Below are 19,329 nucleotides of genomic sequence, written 5' to 3'. Positions count from 1 at the left end.
GGTGAACAGGGGAAAAATGTCACCCTATTTTAATTGGAACCGGCTGCAAATTAAAAACAAAATTTACAAAGAAAAACCAGAAACATCAATTAGTTGCAATGTAAAAACGTCATTAAAAGAAATAAATAAAAGTATGACTTTATTTTAAATAAGTCATAGCAGACAGGATCAGACCTGAAGAAGTTAGTGGCTCGATTCGCTAGTAGTGTTATTAATTGTTTTCAATCCCAGTTAAAGAAAAAAATTTGGATGATGTCTTCACAACCTGCATTACATACACACACACCCATCACAACCAGAGTACCCAGCACTGATTATATATATATATATATATATATATATATATATATCTATATATATATATCATTATATATAAATATATATTGTGTGTGTGTAATATATATATATATATATATATAATGTGTACAAATAAATATTATATATATATATATATATATATATATTGTGTGTGTAATATATATATATATATATATATATATATATATATATTATATACTATACTATACTATACTTTGATCTTAATCAAAAGGCCGAGAAGAGATGTTATTGATTCTAGAGTTGTAACCTAGGTTTATCAATACAGTTATTAAATTCAGAAGCGTTTGATTTTTTTTTTCTTTTAGATTTTTGTTTTACACCAAATCTTGATTTGCTAGAAGATATATATATAAATACATTATTGCTCTATATTCTAGAGCGTGCTTCTTTTTTCGGATATATGATACATTGACGATATATATAAATATGTAGATATATATTATTTTTACAGTTAGACCAATTTTTAAGAAGTCCTAATTTTTTCCTTCCACCCTTGTTTACCACTTATGGGAAGAGATATATCTATGTCGATGATTCTTTAACAAGTAAAAAAAAAAAAAAACGTTAAGTAGACATCTACGATAAAAGAAAACCAAAAGTGAGTGGGAAAAGGAACTAGAATTCTATTAGGAAAATTAAAAGAAAAAAGAAATTCCCTTTATCGTTTTGGAAATATATTTATGAATCATCAAAAGTTTTTTTTAGGGCTTCTTTCTGGTGGTGGGGGGGGGGGGGGCGGGGGCGTGCGTTTTCTTCGTTTCCTAAGTGTAGGTGTGATGTCAGAAACTTATGACCTTACCACTAAATTTCTTTTTAAGTTTATATATCAACTTTTTTGTTTGTTTGTTTCTGTCCAGATAAATTCTTGTGTTTATTAGTTTTGTTTGTTTCGATAACAATGTTTCAAACTATTTCTTACTTTTGTAATAGTTATTTTTCGTCATACATCTCCGGCCTGGACACATACATACATATACGTGTGTCTATCTGTGTGCGTATATATATAATATGTATATGTGTGTGTGTGTGTGTGTGTGTGCTCAAAGCATGAGTAAATATATCTCTTATTAATAATCGGTAGAAGTCAGAGTGACTCAAGGACCGAGGGTTCCGTTCATTGGTTTACAAACATGCATACATACATATATACACACACTCTTTTAATGTTTAACAATATACAATTCTTGTTACAAAATAAAACAAACCAAAACTATGTCATTCCTTTGTAGAGCAAGGAACAACTCGTTGATTTGTGTCTTAAACAAATGTATTTAATGTAAGGCGAACGAATGCAGAGGCCTTCATATGGTCCTTCGATTTGCTAGAAACAGCAGCCGAATTTCTTTCGTATTACACAACAATCTTAAAAGGGGGAAACACATTCGACGATGTAGTTTTAAATACAGTGTTTAAGAAAAGAAAGAAGGCCGGGATAGACATGGTTGGAATGCTTTTGATCATAGATCTACATGATCGCGGTTGTCACAGAACTCAACAAGAACAACTTAAGTTCGCTGTACGTGATGCTTCGATGTGTCTCAAGGCCATCGATCGAATTGTTAAAAGTAGCGTTACAGCCTTACGACGGCAAACAAAAATTACTTATACAGTTAGATCCTTTACGTTCTGAGCTCAAATCCTACCAAGGTCAATACTGCCTTTCATCATTCTGGGTTCGGTAAAATAAAGTACCAGTCAAATACTAGGTCGATGTGATCTAATCCATTATATTCCTCCTTCAATTTTCAGGACTTCGGCCTGTGTAAAAAATCGAGTTTCAAATGTAGTCCAGACTTGCAATGGGCATATATATATCCTGGATGTATAAATTCATCATCAATATTACTTTTGTTTTACCTGTTTTAATCTACGAGCTGTAGCTATACGGGGGACACCTCCATTGACTCTCTCAGTAATATAATATTAGATCTTAAAATATTAAATTTTCTGCTGTCATTCCATATGAAATATTATAGCAAGTGTTCTAAGATATCACTGCACGACTCAAAGCGAGTTGTCATACAGCACTGGGTCATCATCATCGTCGTCATCGTTTTAACGTCGACTTTTCTATACTTGCATTGACTAGACTGAATTCATTGAGATAGATTTTCTGTGGTTGGAATGCTTTTACTACTGCCAACCTCCATAGCTGGACATAGTTTTACGGAAGACTGGAAGCTAGGGAGTCTGCTTGTACGGTGGTCACGGTTGTTTATAACTAACACATAATATCAAGACAGAGGGACACGAACACACACACATTGAAGCACAGGAGCTACCTCACTGCAACAAAGTTTGGATTTTGTACTGGAGCCAAAACTCAAGCTCAAATAAAAGCATGACATCTTAAAAAGGGAGGGACACATGTAATAATATAGCCCTGGGCAGGCAATGCCCAAGGAAAGGACAGCACTGATATAGCCAGGATGCTTTTGAGCATAGGGCTACTCAGTGAAGACTGGCCCAAGGTTAAACAACCACTCCCACACCACCACCGCTACCACTACTACTACTACTACTACTAATATTGACTTCAAATTTTGGCACAAAGCCAGTAATTTCAAGGAAGGCAGAAAGTCAATTACAGGTACCCAAGTACACAACAGGTACTTATTTTATTGACCCCCGAAAGGATTAAAGGTGAAGTCAACATCAGCAGAATTTGAACTCAAAACGTGAAGATGGACGCCACAATGCATTTTGCCCAGCATGCTAACGAGTCTGCCAGCTCCTTGCCTTCCTCTACGATTAACATTGCTTATATCTCTCAACGCCACCACCACAAACACCACAGCTGATAGTAAGAGAGCCAAACGGGATATTTCATTCTGTAGTTTTTAGTCAATTACCGATTCTGCAGACCGATGATCAAAGCCATTTCCATCTTTATTCCGAAACAGCATATCTAGGATTGCATTATCCAATATCATCATCATTATCATCATCATCATCATCATCATCATCACCATCATCGTCATCATCATTTACCATCCATAGCATCCACTTTTCCATGCTTGCATGGGTGGAACAAAGCTTCTTGAGGTAGATTTTTCTACAGCCAAGTGCCTTCCTGTCACTCACCTTCATCTGTTTCCAAGCAAGGTAATATTACCCAATATGGCTAAGCAGCGGCAGCTTGTGTAAAGGTTCTGTGGAACTGAAGCAGCCCTTGTTTCTACTCGATATTATTGATAACATTCAATATAACGAGTCCTTTTTTTCTTTGATTCTTTCTTTATGCTTGTACATTTTTTTTTCAAGACAGTAGTGGGTGGGTACTGGTACCAGTGCATTTTACATGCCATGTAAAATGTACTGCTGCTGGCACTACATAAAAAGCACTGGTGATGGTACCATGTAAAAAGAACTGGTGTTGGTACCATGTAAAAAGAACTGGAGACGGTGTCATGTAAAAAGCATCCAGTACACTCTGTGAAGTGGTTGGCATCCAGCCATAGAAACCAAGCCAAAAACAGGCTATGGAACCTGGTGCAATTCCTGGTCTTGCCAGCTCCTATGAAACCAACCAACCGATACCAGCATGGGAAACAGACATTAAATGATGATGAGGAGGAGGAGGAGGGTAAAGATGATGATGGCTAAGCAACTGTGAAGAGATTCCTCTTTCATTAACTCATTCAGTAGACAACTTACAGACGCAGCTGAGGGCCTTATTAGCTCGCAGTATCAGGTTCAAATCCTCCAGTGTTCCTCCAGCAAAATGATAAACACTAGAAATCACCCTGTTACAATCCATGTTCTTCCCTCACTACCATTCCTCATTGCACCTCTTGTGTTTGCGGCGGGGCAGGGGGGGAGGGGGGGGGGGGGGCTTTTCAAGATTACTACCATTATTCTCTATGAGTTTAATTCTTAATAAAAGATAACATAACAGTAATACACTGGGGGAAGCAAATTAATTAACCATATAGCTTCTCCTTTATTTCAAGAAGAGTTAATTAACCATGCAGCCTCTTCATCTCAAGATTCAATTAACCATACATACAACCTCTTCTTTATTTTAGGAAGAATTAATTAAACGCTCAGCCGTTTTTCTTGTCTTTTGATAAAGAATTACGAAAGCATACAGCCTTTTCTTTATTTCAACAAACCAAACAAAAAAAAGTGTCTGTTAAAAAAACAAAAAAAATACCCCCCCCCCGTCATTAGGTACAGGCATGGCTGTGTTAATAAGAAGCTTGCTCTGCAACCTTGTGGTTTTGGGTTCAGTCCCACAGCACAGCACCATGGACAACAAGTGTCTTTTACTATAGCTCCAGGCTGATCAATGCCTTGTGAGTAAATTCAATCAACGGAAACTGTGCAGAAGCCTATCATATATGTATACATCTATATGTGTGTGTCTTTTTTGTCTGCGTTTGTCCCACCCCCCATCTCTGCCACTTGACAACCGGAGATGGTTTGTTTATGTCCCTGTAGCCTGATACTTTGACAACAAGTACCAAGCTTTAAAAAAAAGAGTACTTAAGTACAGGGCTGAGGTCGATTTGTTCCACTTAAGTCCTTCAAGGCAGTACTCCAGATGGCTTGATGGTCAGAGCATCGGGATCACAATCATGAGATAGTGAGTTTGATTCTCAGACTGGGCTGTGTTGTATTCTTCAGCAAGATACTTTATTTCACATTGCTCCAGTTCACTCAGCTGTAGATATGGGCTGTGACATCACAGGTGCCAAGCTGTATCGGCTCCTTTGCCTTTTCCTTGGATAACATTGGTGCCGCAGTTTTGTGTGTCTAGCTATGAGAAAATATTGCTTGGTAACAGCTGAGCATTGGCGATAAGGGCTACTGGCCTTAGAAAATCTGCCTTGATAAACTCTGTCTGACCCATGCAAGCTGGAAAAAGTGGACAATAAATGATGATAATTTGTGTTGCAAGCATCATCATAGCATCTTACTTTTTTGACTTACACCATATTCTCGAAAACAAGACTATGGCTACATAATATAAAAGAATGGTTTGGCAGGATGACTGTGTTGTAGTATTGGTTGTAAATCTTTATGCTCAGAGTTCAAATCCTGTTGAAGTCAACCTTGTCTTTTATCCTTTTGGGGTTGATAAAATAAAGTACAAATCAAAGGCAATGGACTAAGCAGATTTATTAGGCCATCAGACCAAGAAGCTTAGTAGTACTAGATGCAAATCTCAATGCTCAGAGTTCAAATCTGGTTGAGGTCGGGGTTGATAAATAAGATACAAGTCGAGGGCAATGAACTAATGTATTATATTCATTAGCTTTATTAGATTGTCAAACCAGAAACACAGAGAGAGCTGGAACAGATACTGCTGTGTTTTGATGGCAATCAAACAAAACTGTGACAACACTGATGCCTGGACTGTATCAACTCTCATTTTTCTCTCTTTAGACAACACTGCTGGCATGGAAGTACACCTAATATTCTGGTGTGTTTTTTATGCCATCGAATACAGTATTTAAATGTGAAGTGGACTCGACAAGAAGACTATGCAGGTTATGTAACCCACCCTGCCAAGTAACTCACTAACTTTTAAATATCTTTAGTTCAGAGAAGACATAACAAATCAGTAAACAGGAATACCTGTGTTAGAAATTATTTGGGGGTCATTAAAACATTCAGAATTGCATTCAAACTGCTGTTGTTTTTAGCCCCAGGATGACCTGGTTGATCAACCCTACAATCAAAGGGCCATCTTATGTCTTTTTATATCTAGGCCTACACTACCTAATCTCCACCCAGCATTTTTTCTAAGAAAGAAAAGATGTTGACATGTACTTACTTATTTAAGCTCTTCACTCGCTTTAGCGCATAGGCCATTGACTCTTTTCTCTATCATTCTCAAGAATGGGTTGTAGGCCTTCCTCTCCCAGGTGTTGTTGGTTTCGGGTTGTCATTGATGCTTCTGTAATTAGCCTTAAACAAAACTCATTTCTATTTCTGGAATATTAGTCTGGCTTCTATCCTTTGACCTGTCCAGTATGGGAGGCCTTGTGCTGATGGGTAATATCTGGCTGCTGCTTCTAGCAGTTCCAAGTGGCACCTTAGTGTCTTAACCTTTTAGCATTCAAATAACTCTGTCAAACATAATGTTTATTTCAGTTCTATAGTTAAGAGATGAGGAATTATTTACATTGTTTACATTTGAAGGATATTTGTCCTCATCTTGTTTGTTGTTAACACAACGTTTTGGCTGATATACCCTCCAGCCTTCATCAGGTGTCTTGGGGAAATTTCGAACCTGGGTTTTCAATCCTAAGGTATTTTTCAATGTTGTTGTTATTATTATTATTATTATTGTTATTATTATTATTCAGGTTGCTGCCTGGAATCGAACTCGGAATCTTGGGGTTAGTAGCCTGCGCTCTTAACCACTAAGCCATATGCTCTTAACCACTCTGCCATGGGCATATGGCGTGGTGATTAATAGCGCGGGCTACTAACCCCAAGATACCGAGTTCGATTCCAGGCTGACAAAAGATTTACTTTTAATTGTTTGTTTTAGCTTGTCTTGAGTAAAAATAATTAGGTAACTTCCTTTGGTCTTATAAAACTCACAGTAGACCCTAAACACTTTGGTAATTAGTACCACCGATGGCCCACCTGGGCCACAGCAATCACTAATTTTAGCTCAAATTTTCTTGGGTCCTATTGTAGTTTTTATTGCTTTAGCTCAATCAAATCAGTTATCATCATCATTTAGTGTCCACTTTTCCATGTTTTCATAGTTCAGACAGAATTTGTTGAAGCAGATTTTCTACAGCTGGGTGCCCTCCCTGTTGTCAACCCTCACCTGTTTCCAAGCAAGGTAATATTTCTCCATGGTTAAAGCAGCAAGCTGGCAGAAGTGTTCACATGCTGGGCAAAAACACTTAGCAGCATTTCGTCTCTCTTCATGTTCTGAGTTCAAATTCCACTAGGATCAACTTTACTTTTCATCCTTTCAGGATGCTTTTTTTACATGGCACCAGCACCAAAGTTTTTTTTACATGTGGCACGTAAAAGCACCCACTACACTCTCGGAGTGGTTGGCGTTAGGAAGGGCATCCAGCTGTAGAAACTCTGCCAAATCAGATTGGAGCCTGGTGTAGCCATCTGGTTTCACCAGTCCTCAGTCAAATCGTCCAACCCATGCTAGCATGGAAAGCGGACGTTAAACGACGATGATGATGATGATCTCGTGTATATTATATCTTATCCTCCCAAAAAAATATATATATATCCTTACATCTCCCCATCACTACTCCATTTTCTTCACCTGGTAATGCTTATGTCAGCTAAAATTAAATCTTTATACTAAAAGCCATCTAAGATTATCATGGATTTAATAATCCCACAAGGACATTGAATTAGAAAAAAATTTTTTTCCAAAGGTACAAAACCCACGGAGAACATCTAAGTAACCTACCTGTTACTTATGCCTGATTTAACACAAGAAGAAATGAAAAAAACTTCTGTAACCTTTCATTGGGACATAAGTGAAGATTTGATTTTTTCCAGTGGTGAGGTGAGGACAAATCAGAGAGTTCACTTCTTGCTGGGTTATTGTTGTGGGAGAATCCTGCACACCCCCTCATGACAGAAAGTGGACTAACGAATTTCAATGAATAAGAACTGTGTCAACTGTCAGGGACAGTTGATAGTGTTGGTCAACCATATTGGTTACTGAGTTAGTGTGATGTGGGTTAGTTTAATATTGAACCTACATTCAAGTAGTACAGAGTGCATGCTGTGTGAACATATATTCTGCAATAGGTTATTTTAGATAACCACCATCCAAATTATTTATTTGGGTAATACTATTTTACACCTGACAGGTACACGCACATCATAACAGTTATTGAGTACACCTAGAAACCATGTGCAAAACAAGTGATGTGAATAGACTTAAGTCTATCATGACCATATTTCAATGAATTATATGTTGGGCGGCATGTTGTGCTTGAGAAGATCTGTCAGGCCAAGTGAAATCGTAGCTGTTTCCTTCTGCAGTTTCCTTCCTTGAAGTGGGGTTCACTCAGAGGCAAATGATGGTCAATGCTTGTTGCGATTATGTGCTCATTCGATAACAGAAACAACGAATCAGAAACCGCTTGTTTGTTTTGCCTTCAAATTTTCCGCTTTTCTAGCGACCATTCTGTAGAAGTGGGCAACAGGCAAGTTTTTATCAATGGAGTTAAGTAGGAATTGAACCTGCATTGCATATGTGGCTGTATGTTGTACTACCCAGCCACCACTAAAACGCTTACCACATACACATCTAAAATTGGAACCTTCCATTTCACTAAAATCACACAATAGCTTTATATCAACGTGGTTGGCGTTAGGAAGGGCATCCAGCTGTAGAAACTCTGCTAAATCAGATTGGAGCCTGGTGTAGCCACCTGGTTCACCAGTCCTCAGTCAAATCATCCAACCCATGCTAGCATGGAAAGTGGACGTTAAACGATGATGATGATGACTCCTGCATGTCAGTAAAATAACTGTCTATGAAATTTTAACACTTTACAAAATGTCATTACATAAAAACTTATGATGGAAGGTTTTTTTAAAACTTAAATATAGTTAAATCTGGCAACATGACCATCCCCAAATACAACAATATCAGTTTCAACACACAAATTCACATCAAGAATCTTGCAAAATGAATATATAAACGTAACTATTTCATTCTTATGCTTTTAGAGATGGATGTCTCATTTACACCTCTAACAAAGCAACTGTGAAGCATGACAAGAGCCTAAGTTTAAGTTTGTGCATAGGAAGTTACAAATGCTAAATAACTAAAGTGTTATGGGTTTGTATCTATCACCGCAATCATAATATTGTTCTGTTTGGTAAGGCAACTGAATTTCTAGTATCATATCTTGGTGGCTGCAACAGAGCAAATGAGAGCAAAGAGACTGAACAGATTTGTGATGTTGGTGGAGTGTAGGATTGATTGTAAACTGACGAGTGTTTGGTGGCTTATATGGTTGAAATTAAATCTCCTTGTATGAAAATAGGTTGAAAGCATCAGGTGGAATACAGTATCTTGTTTGGAAAACTTATTCTCTTGCTTGTGGTGCTTACTCAAACTTGGATGTGAGAGTGTGTATGTATGTGTGTGCAAGAAGAGAGCTACTGAGTCTCTGTGAAACCATTGGAGCTGATAAGTAATAAATTCATATGAAAAAGAAGAAAGAAATGAACAAACAGATAAAATACCAACCACTATTTTTAAGAAGAACACACTCAAAGGAAGTCACTTATTTAAAACTTTTATACATGTGTCATCATACAATAGTAACAGTTTTTTTTTTAGCCTCAAAAAGTTTTTTTGTTTTCAAGTAGAATGGGATCAACCAAACTGTGCATCCCTAAATGGATGTTAAAATCACTGGGATTAACAAAGTTCTCTTGACATTGGGTACCCGGGTAAAAATCACCCTTCATGTGGATTTTGTTGTGTCTTTTCAAGACATTACTGGTGGTGAAATGTTTCTGACAGATACCACAAGAGTAAGGTTTTTCACCTGTGTGAATTCGAATATGTCTTTTCAAATCACAGTTCATGACAAAATTCTTGCCACAAATTTCACACGAGAAAAGTTTCTCTCCAGCATGAAATTTTGTGTGTCTCTTAAGGTTGCAACTAGTCGTGAAACCTTTGCCACAAGTCCTACAATTGTAAGGCTTTTCTCCAGTGTGTGTCCTTAGGTGAATCCTCAATCTGTAATACCTGAGGAAAGTTTTATTACATATCTGGCAACGATGCACTTTGTCAGAGGAGAGCAAACCTTTGTGCATCTTAAAACTGACGACACTGTCTTTCTTAAGCGGCAACTCGGTGTCTTGTTTCTTTTCACGAAGGTGCACTTTCATATGTCTCTTCAAATCAGTATTTTGAACAAATCCCTTTGTACATATCGTACAACAAAAGGGTCTCTCACCTGTGTGTGTTTTATTATGTCTTTTCAAATCATTGCTCGTCAGGAAGCTTTTGCTACAAACTTCACATGAGAATGGTCTCTCACCTGTGTGGGTTCGACTGTGCCGCTTTAAGTTATTGTTTGTTATAAATCTTTTCCGACACACCTTGCAAGGAAAGGGCCTTTCCCCAGTATGAATCCTTACATGGTTGTTTAGGTTGTTCTGAGTTACAAAAGATTTTTGACAAATGCCACAGGCATACGATTCTTTATTCGTCAACCGTTTCTCATGAACGATTAAATTGTTTCCAGCCTTAAGTTCACTTAGAGGTTCACAAGTGTTGGCCACTCGGCTCACATTGTCAATCACACTGTTGTTCACTGACAGAAAATGATGTGGAGTTAAACCGTCTCCAGGTATTTCACAATTCAAATTTCGATTTTCACTGTGTGTTCTGACATGACGACCTAATTCAATATGAGTTTGGAAGGTTAATTTACAAATAGAACAAATGTAATTCCTCTGTTCTTCACCGTTCTTAGTCCTTATCAGTGGAATTGTCTTAGGAGAATCCTTATCACAAACTCCTCTGTTATGTATCAAAAGATGACTCTTCAGGGTCGAACTTTTTAGAAAAACTTTTTTACATACTTTACAGGTTAGATTCAGCCCAGAGTGGCATCTTAAGTGATACTGTAGCCTAGAATTTGTCAGGAAGCTTTTCCCACATTCTTTACAATGGAAAGGTTTTTCTCCAGTGTGAATTTTCAAATGTCTTTTCAGATCATTGTTCGTACCGAATCCTCTTCCACAGACATTGCAAATGTAAGGCCTTTCACCTGTGTGTGTACGTGCATGTCTTTTCAAGTCGTTATTGGCAGCAAATCGCTTTGCACACACTTCACAGGAGAAAGGACGCTCCCCCGAATGGGCTCTGATGTGTCGCTTTAAAGAAGAACCCTGTGCAAATTTCTTTTTGCACAGTTCACAATAATAAGGTTTTTCACCAGGATGGCTACGAACGTGATTGGCCCATTTTGAAAATTTCGGGAATACCTTTGTACATATTTGACAACAGTATTGCTTCTCAATAGGATACGTTGTAGGTAATTTTTTTGTGGTTTTAGATTTGAAACTTGCAGTGTCTTTCTTTAGCGGTTCACGGGGAAAATTCTTTTCACGGACATGTACTTTATTATGCCGTTTCAAATCTGTATTCTGAACAAATCGTTTGCCACAGATATCACACGCAAATGGCTTTTCACCAGTATGCGTTCGATTATGTCTCTTTAAATCATTTCCAGCAAGAAACTTCTTTCCACACACTTCACAAGAATATGGTTTCTCGCCACTGTGTGCTTTCATGTGTCGTTTCAATGATGACGCCTGAGCAAAGTGTTTGCCACACAGTTCGCAGTTGTAGGGTTTCTCTCCGGTGTGTGTCCTCAAGTGTCTTTTCAAGTTCTTGTTTGTGACAAATTCTTTCGAGCACACATCGCAGTGAAACAGCCTGGGATTAGCAATGGGTTTCAGATGGACACAAGCATCGGAATATTTGCAGAAATCTTTCTGGCAGATGTCACAGCGATAAGAAACATTATCTTGATGGATGATAACATGATCCTGTAAGAGAGAATCTTCTGGAAAGACCTCTTCACATATATGGCAAGTAAAAACTTCTTCTTTCACACTCATTGTTGTTCTTTCTTTATTCAAAAAAAAAAAAAAAAAAAAAAAAAAAAAAAAAAGAAAGATTTTTTTTAATATATTCACATGTGTCTCCTCCAAATAACTGTCTCACACTTCTGGCTTTCTCTGTCAGGACTGATATGAACTGGAGGAAGATTTCCTTGCAATTGTTAACTTCACTGGTTCTTCAAACCCACTTCCCTGAAAAGTAACAGGAAAAAATTTTATATAGCATTATATACATACATGCGTATGTGTGTGTGTGTGTGTCTGTGTATTCATTCATGTTTATATAATAGTAAAATAATTTTGAAAAATAGAAATATGCATTAGTTTGTATATGTTCACATGCATGTGTTATACGGTGTGTATGTGTTATACCGTGTGTATGTGTTATACCGTGTGCATGTATGTCTGTTATGTGAAGATGCATGGCTTAGTGGTTAGGGCATTCGGCTCACGATCGTAAGGTTGAGAGTTCAATTCCTGGCGACGCGTTGTGTCCTTGAGCAAGCCACCGCCGCTGCCACCACCACCATTTAACATCTATTCTCCATGCTGGCATAGATTGTTTGGCCTGACAGGGTCCAACAAGTCCGAGGGCTGCATTGTGCTCCAGTGACTGTCTTGGCATAGTTTATATAACCACTAAGCCACATGCCTTTACACAAGAAGTAGGGGGTCATATTGTATATTTTATTGATGTTAGTAAAATTTGTGGGATATGCGCTTCCTTGAGGTCAAACTTCATTTCATGCACTGCACTCAGCTGTAAATGAATCCCAGTAATAGACAGGAAGTTAACCCTGTGAGGGACTAGCATCCCATCCAGGGTTGAGTGAAGAAAGCTGAAAATGATGTTATGATGGCTGTGGTGGTGTTATAGTCAGGTAGCAGGGGCTGTAGTTGAGTGGTGGTGCTTGAGGTGAGATTGCAGCAATGAAATAGCACATGTAGGGATGTGTTTATGGTATCTCTTGTAGAGTTGTGGTTTGTGGTGAGGTGGTGGCAGATGTAGCAGTGAAGGAAGTGGTGTCACAAAAAAAAACAAAAAACAAAAATCCACATTGGAAGGGTTCATCTCGTTAAAGGTGTGGCATACTACTCTGGGTGCACCTTTAATTAGCTGGGTGCAAAAAACATGCTACAAAAAAAAAAAATTGTAGAAAAAAAAAAGGTGAAATGTAGTGGTGATGGTGGTGGTGGTTGATGGGGAGAGGGGGAAGGAGCAAAGCTGGAAATTGAGGAATAGTTTAGTTAATCTGCAGAAATGTGATTGATTACTAATTACTCCTCTCACACAAGAATGAATTTTTGCTTCTTGTTAATGAGATCATCATTATCATCATCATCATTGTCATCATCATCATCACCACCACCACCACCACCACCATCATTATTACCACCATCTTCATCATTACAATCATTAGCATCATTGTCATTTACCATCACCGCAATTATCATTACAACAGTCGTCACGATGATCTGCACAATCATCATAATAATTATAATCATGATGTACATTATCATCATCATCATAACCAGCATTACCAGAGGCTGCAATATCATCATCACTAACATCATGGTCATCACTATTATTATTACTACCCCCCACCCCCCAGCAAACACCCTCATGGTCATCATAATAATTATAATTACAATGTACATCATCATCACCATCATCAACACAATCTGCATCATCATCATCATCATCGTTTTCATAACCATCATCACCATCGGTGTCATCATCACCATCATCAACATCGTCACTGTCATCATCATCATCATCATCATCTTCACCTTCACCGGACAACTATAATGCCCAAACAGACACAGTACTAGCTCCTTACAAGTGACCGAGTGGTCAGTTGCACAACATCTACCGCAGCCCATCGCTGCCACCACCGCCACCACCACCACTGCTACTGTCGCCGCCACCAACACTGACATCACCACCACCACCACCCGCACAAGCACTGCCGCTGTCACCACCGCCACCCCATTCAAACTGCAGTTGCAGCAGCTGCATCATCCGAGCGGCCCATTACATAACTTCCACTCTAGACACACCCCTCATAACCGTTTCCAGTGCAGTTCACCCCCAATTAAATAACAACAATATGCACCAGAGCTTGCACTTGCTCAAACTGCACGACATCTATTATAGCTGCAAGGAACCATTCATCTTTTACCCTTCACTCGTTTCAGTCACTGAACTGCGACCATGCTTCTTTTGCGATGCATACACATATAACAGACATGGAAGTTAAGGAACTACGAGAATGGAAATTATAAAACAGCCAGTACAAGCGACGAGAACCATCTTCTTCAAACTTTTAAATCTAGAAATAGATATTACAATGGTTAAGAGCGCAGGCTACTAACCCCAAGATTCCAGGCAGTGACCTGAATAATAATAATAATAATAACAACAACATTGAAAAATACCTTAGGAATGAGGACCCAGGTTCGAAATTTCCCCAAGACACCTGATGAAGGCTGGAGGGTATATCAGCCGAAACGTTGTGTTAACAACAAACAAGATGAGGACAAAATATCTGTCGAATGTAAATAATGTAAATAATCTAAAAATAGTCATCCCAGTTGTCTGTGAAAAATTTAAAAGAGGTATTTAGAATAAGAAAGGGAAAATTGGGACAAATCTAGCAGGGAAATTAGGACAGATAAAATAATTATAGTAGAAGTAACAATGAGAATGACATAGGGTAGATGCAGTAGTTAGGACAAAGTAGAACGAAAAAAGCAATTAGGATGAAATAGATAAATTGGGACAAAATAGGCTGATAGAGAAATGGGACAAAATAGGCTGATAGAGAAATTGGGACAAAATAACATAGACAGAGGAATTGGGACAAACTAAGACAGACTGAGAAAAGGGGACAACATAATAAGATAAGACAGAGAAATTGGGACAAGTTAAGATTGAAGAACAAATTGGGACAAAACAAGATTGTGGAGAGAAATTGGGACAAAATATGTTAAGAAATTGAGATACAAAGATAAAGAGAAAAATTGAGACAAAATTGAACAGACTGGGATAGAAGCAAACTGAAAAATTTGGATGTAGTAAAAAAGGAGAAAGAAAGAGACAAACAAGTAAAAGAAATGAAGGCAAAAAAATTAGGATTAATAAATTAGGAGTGGTGCTCAAATTAAAATAGATATAAAATTGAAAGTATGTGTAAAAACAAAAACAAAGAGTTGAAGACATATGGTGGCGAGATAACAGCAATCAGAGATTAGATGCAAGAATCTTGTAGAAATTAGCAGGTATCTTTCAGTTTACAGACAAAACAAACTTCAACCTTGAGCGTGTTATTTTTCTCTCATCCTCATTTGATATGTTAACCACCATATGCAATCTTCGTAATTTCATAATTTGAGAATATATTTTACTCTCTAAATATTAAAGTTTAACCCTTTAGCATTTAAACCGGCCACATCCGGCCAAAAGTATTCTGCCTGTTTTATGTTCAAAATGGCCAGATCTGCTAGTCCCTTGCAGGGTTAACTTCCTGTCTATTACTGGGATTCATTTACAGCTGAGTGCAGTGCATGAAATGAAGTTTGACCTCAAGGAAGCACATATCCCACAAATTTTGCTAACATCAATAAAATATACAACACGACCCCCTACTTCTCGTGTAAAGGCATGTGGCTTAGTGGTTATATAAACTATGCCGAAACAGTCACTGGAGCACAATGCAGTCCTCAGGGTTGGCCCTACAATATCGTTTATAAAATTAACAGCTACCTCATGTGCGGGTGGCACATAAAATACACCATTTTGAGCGTGGCCGTTGCCAGTACCGCCTGACTGGCCTTCGTGCGGGTGACACGTAAAAGCACCCACTACACTCTCTGAGTGGTTGGCGTTAGGAAGGGCATCCAGCTGTAGAAACTCTGCCAAATCAGATTGGAGCCTGGTGTAGCCATCTGGTTTCACCAGTCCTCAGTCAAATCGTCCAACCCATGCTAGCATGGAAAGCGGACGTTAAACGATGATGATGATGATGATGATGATGATCAAGATCTCATAGCTACAAGATAATGCTTGATTAGTTCAAAACAATGTGGATAAAAAAGCATTAATTTTGGCAGAATAATGCGAACACTAAAGGGTTGACTATGAAACATTGTAATAATAATAATAATAATAATAATAATAATAATAATAATAATTACATTCCCTTGTAATCAAACAGTATGTGGTGTGACCACATGAAACATGTGGCATCATGGGAAAGTTCCAGCAACAGGCCATGGCAGTTAATGAGTCAAAGCCTATGTTCCATGCTGACATAGATTGAATGGTATGACAGGATTCAATGGGTCCAAAGATTGCATTGTGGTCTAGTGTCTGCTCTGGTATGGCTTCTATGGCTGGATGTTCTTCCTAACAACCACCACTCCACAGCATGTACTAGGAGCTTTTTTTCTTATATCACCAGTACTAGTAAGACTATGAATCCCAAAAGGGGCAATTATGGAGTGAATTTTAGGGCTTATAAATCTAATATTTTCTTACCCTTCCTTAATACCGGTTCCTTTGCTCTTTTGAACAGTTTAGTTGTGTTGAGCTTTTACATGGATGCCCAATCTGCTAGAAATAGCAGTCAGATTTTACTCCAACATCTTACAAAAAAAAAGGACAAATAGAATAATGTAGTTCTAGATAAAAGTATGCACAAAATAGGAAAGGTTTTGGTTGGAATATCTTAAACAATGGATCCGCTTGATCGAAGCTGACCTGTCCCTGAACAACATCCCTTGGTGCTTAGTCTTGTATGGGTGTGCATGCATGTAGCTATCTATTCTGAGAATTTCCACACTTCTTTCCAAACACTAACAACCGGCTTTGCAAAACTGTGAAGAATCATCTTATAGCTAGTGCCCTATAATCCAGTAAATTGGGGGCACTCACAAAACTCCAGGTGTGTGAGAGAATTTACCATATTTCTGTCGAAGTATACACTGTCTTTGTCTCAATTAATATTGAAAATAAGGAAGTCGTTAGTAAAATAACTTTTTCATAATTAAGCTGGTGTTAAGAACATAAATTAGCATGGAATTTTGATGAAAGGTTTAAATTTAGATTGCTTTAACTCTTTTGTTATCATATTTCTGTTGAAATAGGCTGCCTTTGTTTTTAATTAATTTCGAAAATAATGAGGAATTTAGTAAGATAACTGTGTCATTATTAAGCTGTTTACAAATAAATTAACATGAAATTTTGGAGGAAGATTTGAATTTAGGTTGCTTAGATACAAAAAAGTTTGTGTCTGAGAACTAGAGGTGGTCTCAAGCAGATTGGTATGAAAAAGGTTAAAGTCAGCATTGCCAGCTAACAAAAGATACTAGTTAGTTAAGTGGTAATTGTTGTGCTAACAGATATGACCTGTACTTCACCAGAGTATCTCTTTACAGCCAAGTAGACTGGACCATTCAAAATAAAATTACATTTTAAGATAGCTCTACTGATAGGATATAAACCATTGATCTTTAAGATAGGGTTAGGATCAGAAGGATAAAATGCCAATTTGCTATGCCCAGCACTGTCTTAAAGCATAGCTACACTAGGTACTTCACAGGTCTAGGGGCCTAATGCTAATTTATTTATGCTGTAGTTGAATGTGTAAGGGACCTTGTAGAGAGGGGCCTATAATGGAGTTACAATAGCTCTGATTAGGCCTAATCAAAATGACAGCCTCTATAATCTTTTACTTGTTTCAATCATTGGACTATGTCCATGCTGGGGTATAGCTTTGAAGGGCTTTTAGTTTAGCAAATCAACCCCAGTACTTGAGGAGTGGCTGTGTGGTAAGAAGCTTTCTTCCCAACCACATGGTTCTGGGTTCAGCCCCCTGCATGGCACCTTGGACAAGTGTCTTTTACTATAGCCTCAGGCCAACCAAAACCTTGTGAGTGTATTTGGTAGACAGAAATTGAAAGCCCATCATATATATATATATATATATATATATAGTTATGTGTGTATTTTTGTGTCTGTTTGTCTGACAACCGATGTTGGTGTGTTTACATCCCTGTAACTTAGCAGTTTGGCAAAAGAGACTGATAGAATAAGTACTAGACTTACAAAGAATAAGTCCTGGGGTCAATTTGCTATTACACTGCTTTAAATTCCCCAAGACAGCCAGGGTGTCCTACCTCAAGGGATTAATATTGGTTTCAAATTTTGGCACAAAGCTAGCAATTTAGGGGAGGGTGGGGTAAGTCGATTACAGTGCTCAACTTGAATGTATTTTATTGACCCTGGAAGGATGAAAGGCAAAGTCGATTTGGGCAGAATTTGAACTCAGACTGCAAAGACAGACGCAGTGCTGCTAAGCATTCTGCCTGACGTGCTAACGATTCTGGCAGCTCACCACCTCAAGAGATTAATATTCTTTTCTATTCTAGGCACAAGGCCCGATATTTTGGAAGAGGGGGGAGGCAGTCGATTAGATCGACTCCAGTATGCAACTGGTACTTAATTTATCAACCCCAAAAGGTTGAAAGGCAAAGCTGACCTCAGCAGAATTTGAACTCAAAACATAATGACAGACGAAATAGTAATATTAGGACCCCTAAAGCCAGAGTGCAATTATGATCCTTAAAAACCATCAAAGACTTAGAAACACCCAACTTATGAACCCTTTGATCACCGTTTCAGTTGTGACTCGTTTCATTAGTATCATTTTAACACCCACTTTTCCGTGGTAGCATAAACCAGACAGAATTCACAGAAGCAGATTTTGTGTCGTTTGATGCTCTTCCTGACACTAACCCTTGCTTGTTTTCCAGCAAGCTAATATTTCTTCATGACTGGGCATATTTTCACGGAGAACTGGAAAAGGGATACCACACATTCAATGACAACATCTACTTACACTCACACACAACACACACGCATATATAAATGTATGTGTGTGTGTGTGTGTGTGTTTATCCCTGTTTTGACACCATGCCACTGACACAAACAAGCATTACTGTCATATTAGCAGTGTCCACCACTTCCAGCCCTTCACAAAAACACATCTGCTCAATGGGAAACACAACCTCGCATAGAAACAGGACAGGGTCAACCTAACTATATGCCAAGCATGCTATCTTGAGGTTGAGAATTTAAATTCAAAACACATATGCCTTACTATGAGGCCTGCTTTCTAAAGACAACAGATGCAGCAGGGATGTGGGGGGAGCAGTCTGCTGCTGCATTGAGTAATTCAAAGTAACTACCCCCACAAAATGCAATGCCCTCGTAGGCCAAATTCTTTCAGAGAAATCAGTGAGAGTTTACAGTAAAAGGAAGGTTTTATATCCACTTGTTGTCTACCATCCACAGTTGACAGGAAATAAAAATCAACG

The 19,329-nt window shown here is 38.2% G+C and overlaps 1 protein-coding gene across 3 annotated transcripts in view; it reads right to left on the bottom strand.

Annotated features, from left to right (window-relative positions):
• Positions 1-9,583: 9,583 nt before the first annotated feature.
• Positions 9,584-19,329, bottom strand: part of LOC149132611 (uncharacterized) — a 15,665-nt gene continuing 5,919 nt past the window's right edge. For 2 of the 3 annotated variants that reach the window (XM_052972653.2, XM_089362245.1), the window contains one exon: positions 9,584-12,141. In XM_052972653.2, the coding sequence (XP_052828613.1) occupies positions 9,646-11,946 (2,301 nt within the window). In that variant the 5' untranslated portion in view covers positions 11,947-12,141 and the 3' untranslated portion in view covers positions 9,584-9,645. Of the gene's footprint in view, positions 12,142-13,599; positions 13,799-19,329 lie in introns of those variants that run through there. The other variant, XM_089362246.1, reaches the window with a different exon arrangement.

The sequence above is a fragment of the Octopus bimaculoides genome, chromosome 14 (genome assembly GCF_046866305.1).
Source record: "Octopus bimaculoides isolate indiv1 chromosome 14, ASM4686630v1, whole genome shotgun sequence".
NCBI classification, from domain to species: domain Eukaryota; kingdom Metazoa; phylum Mollusca; class Cephalopoda; order Octopoda; family Octopodidae; genus Octopus; species Octopus bimaculoides.
Note: the sequence above shows the minus strand (reverse complement) of the source record. Positions and strands in the feature narration are given on the sequence as shown.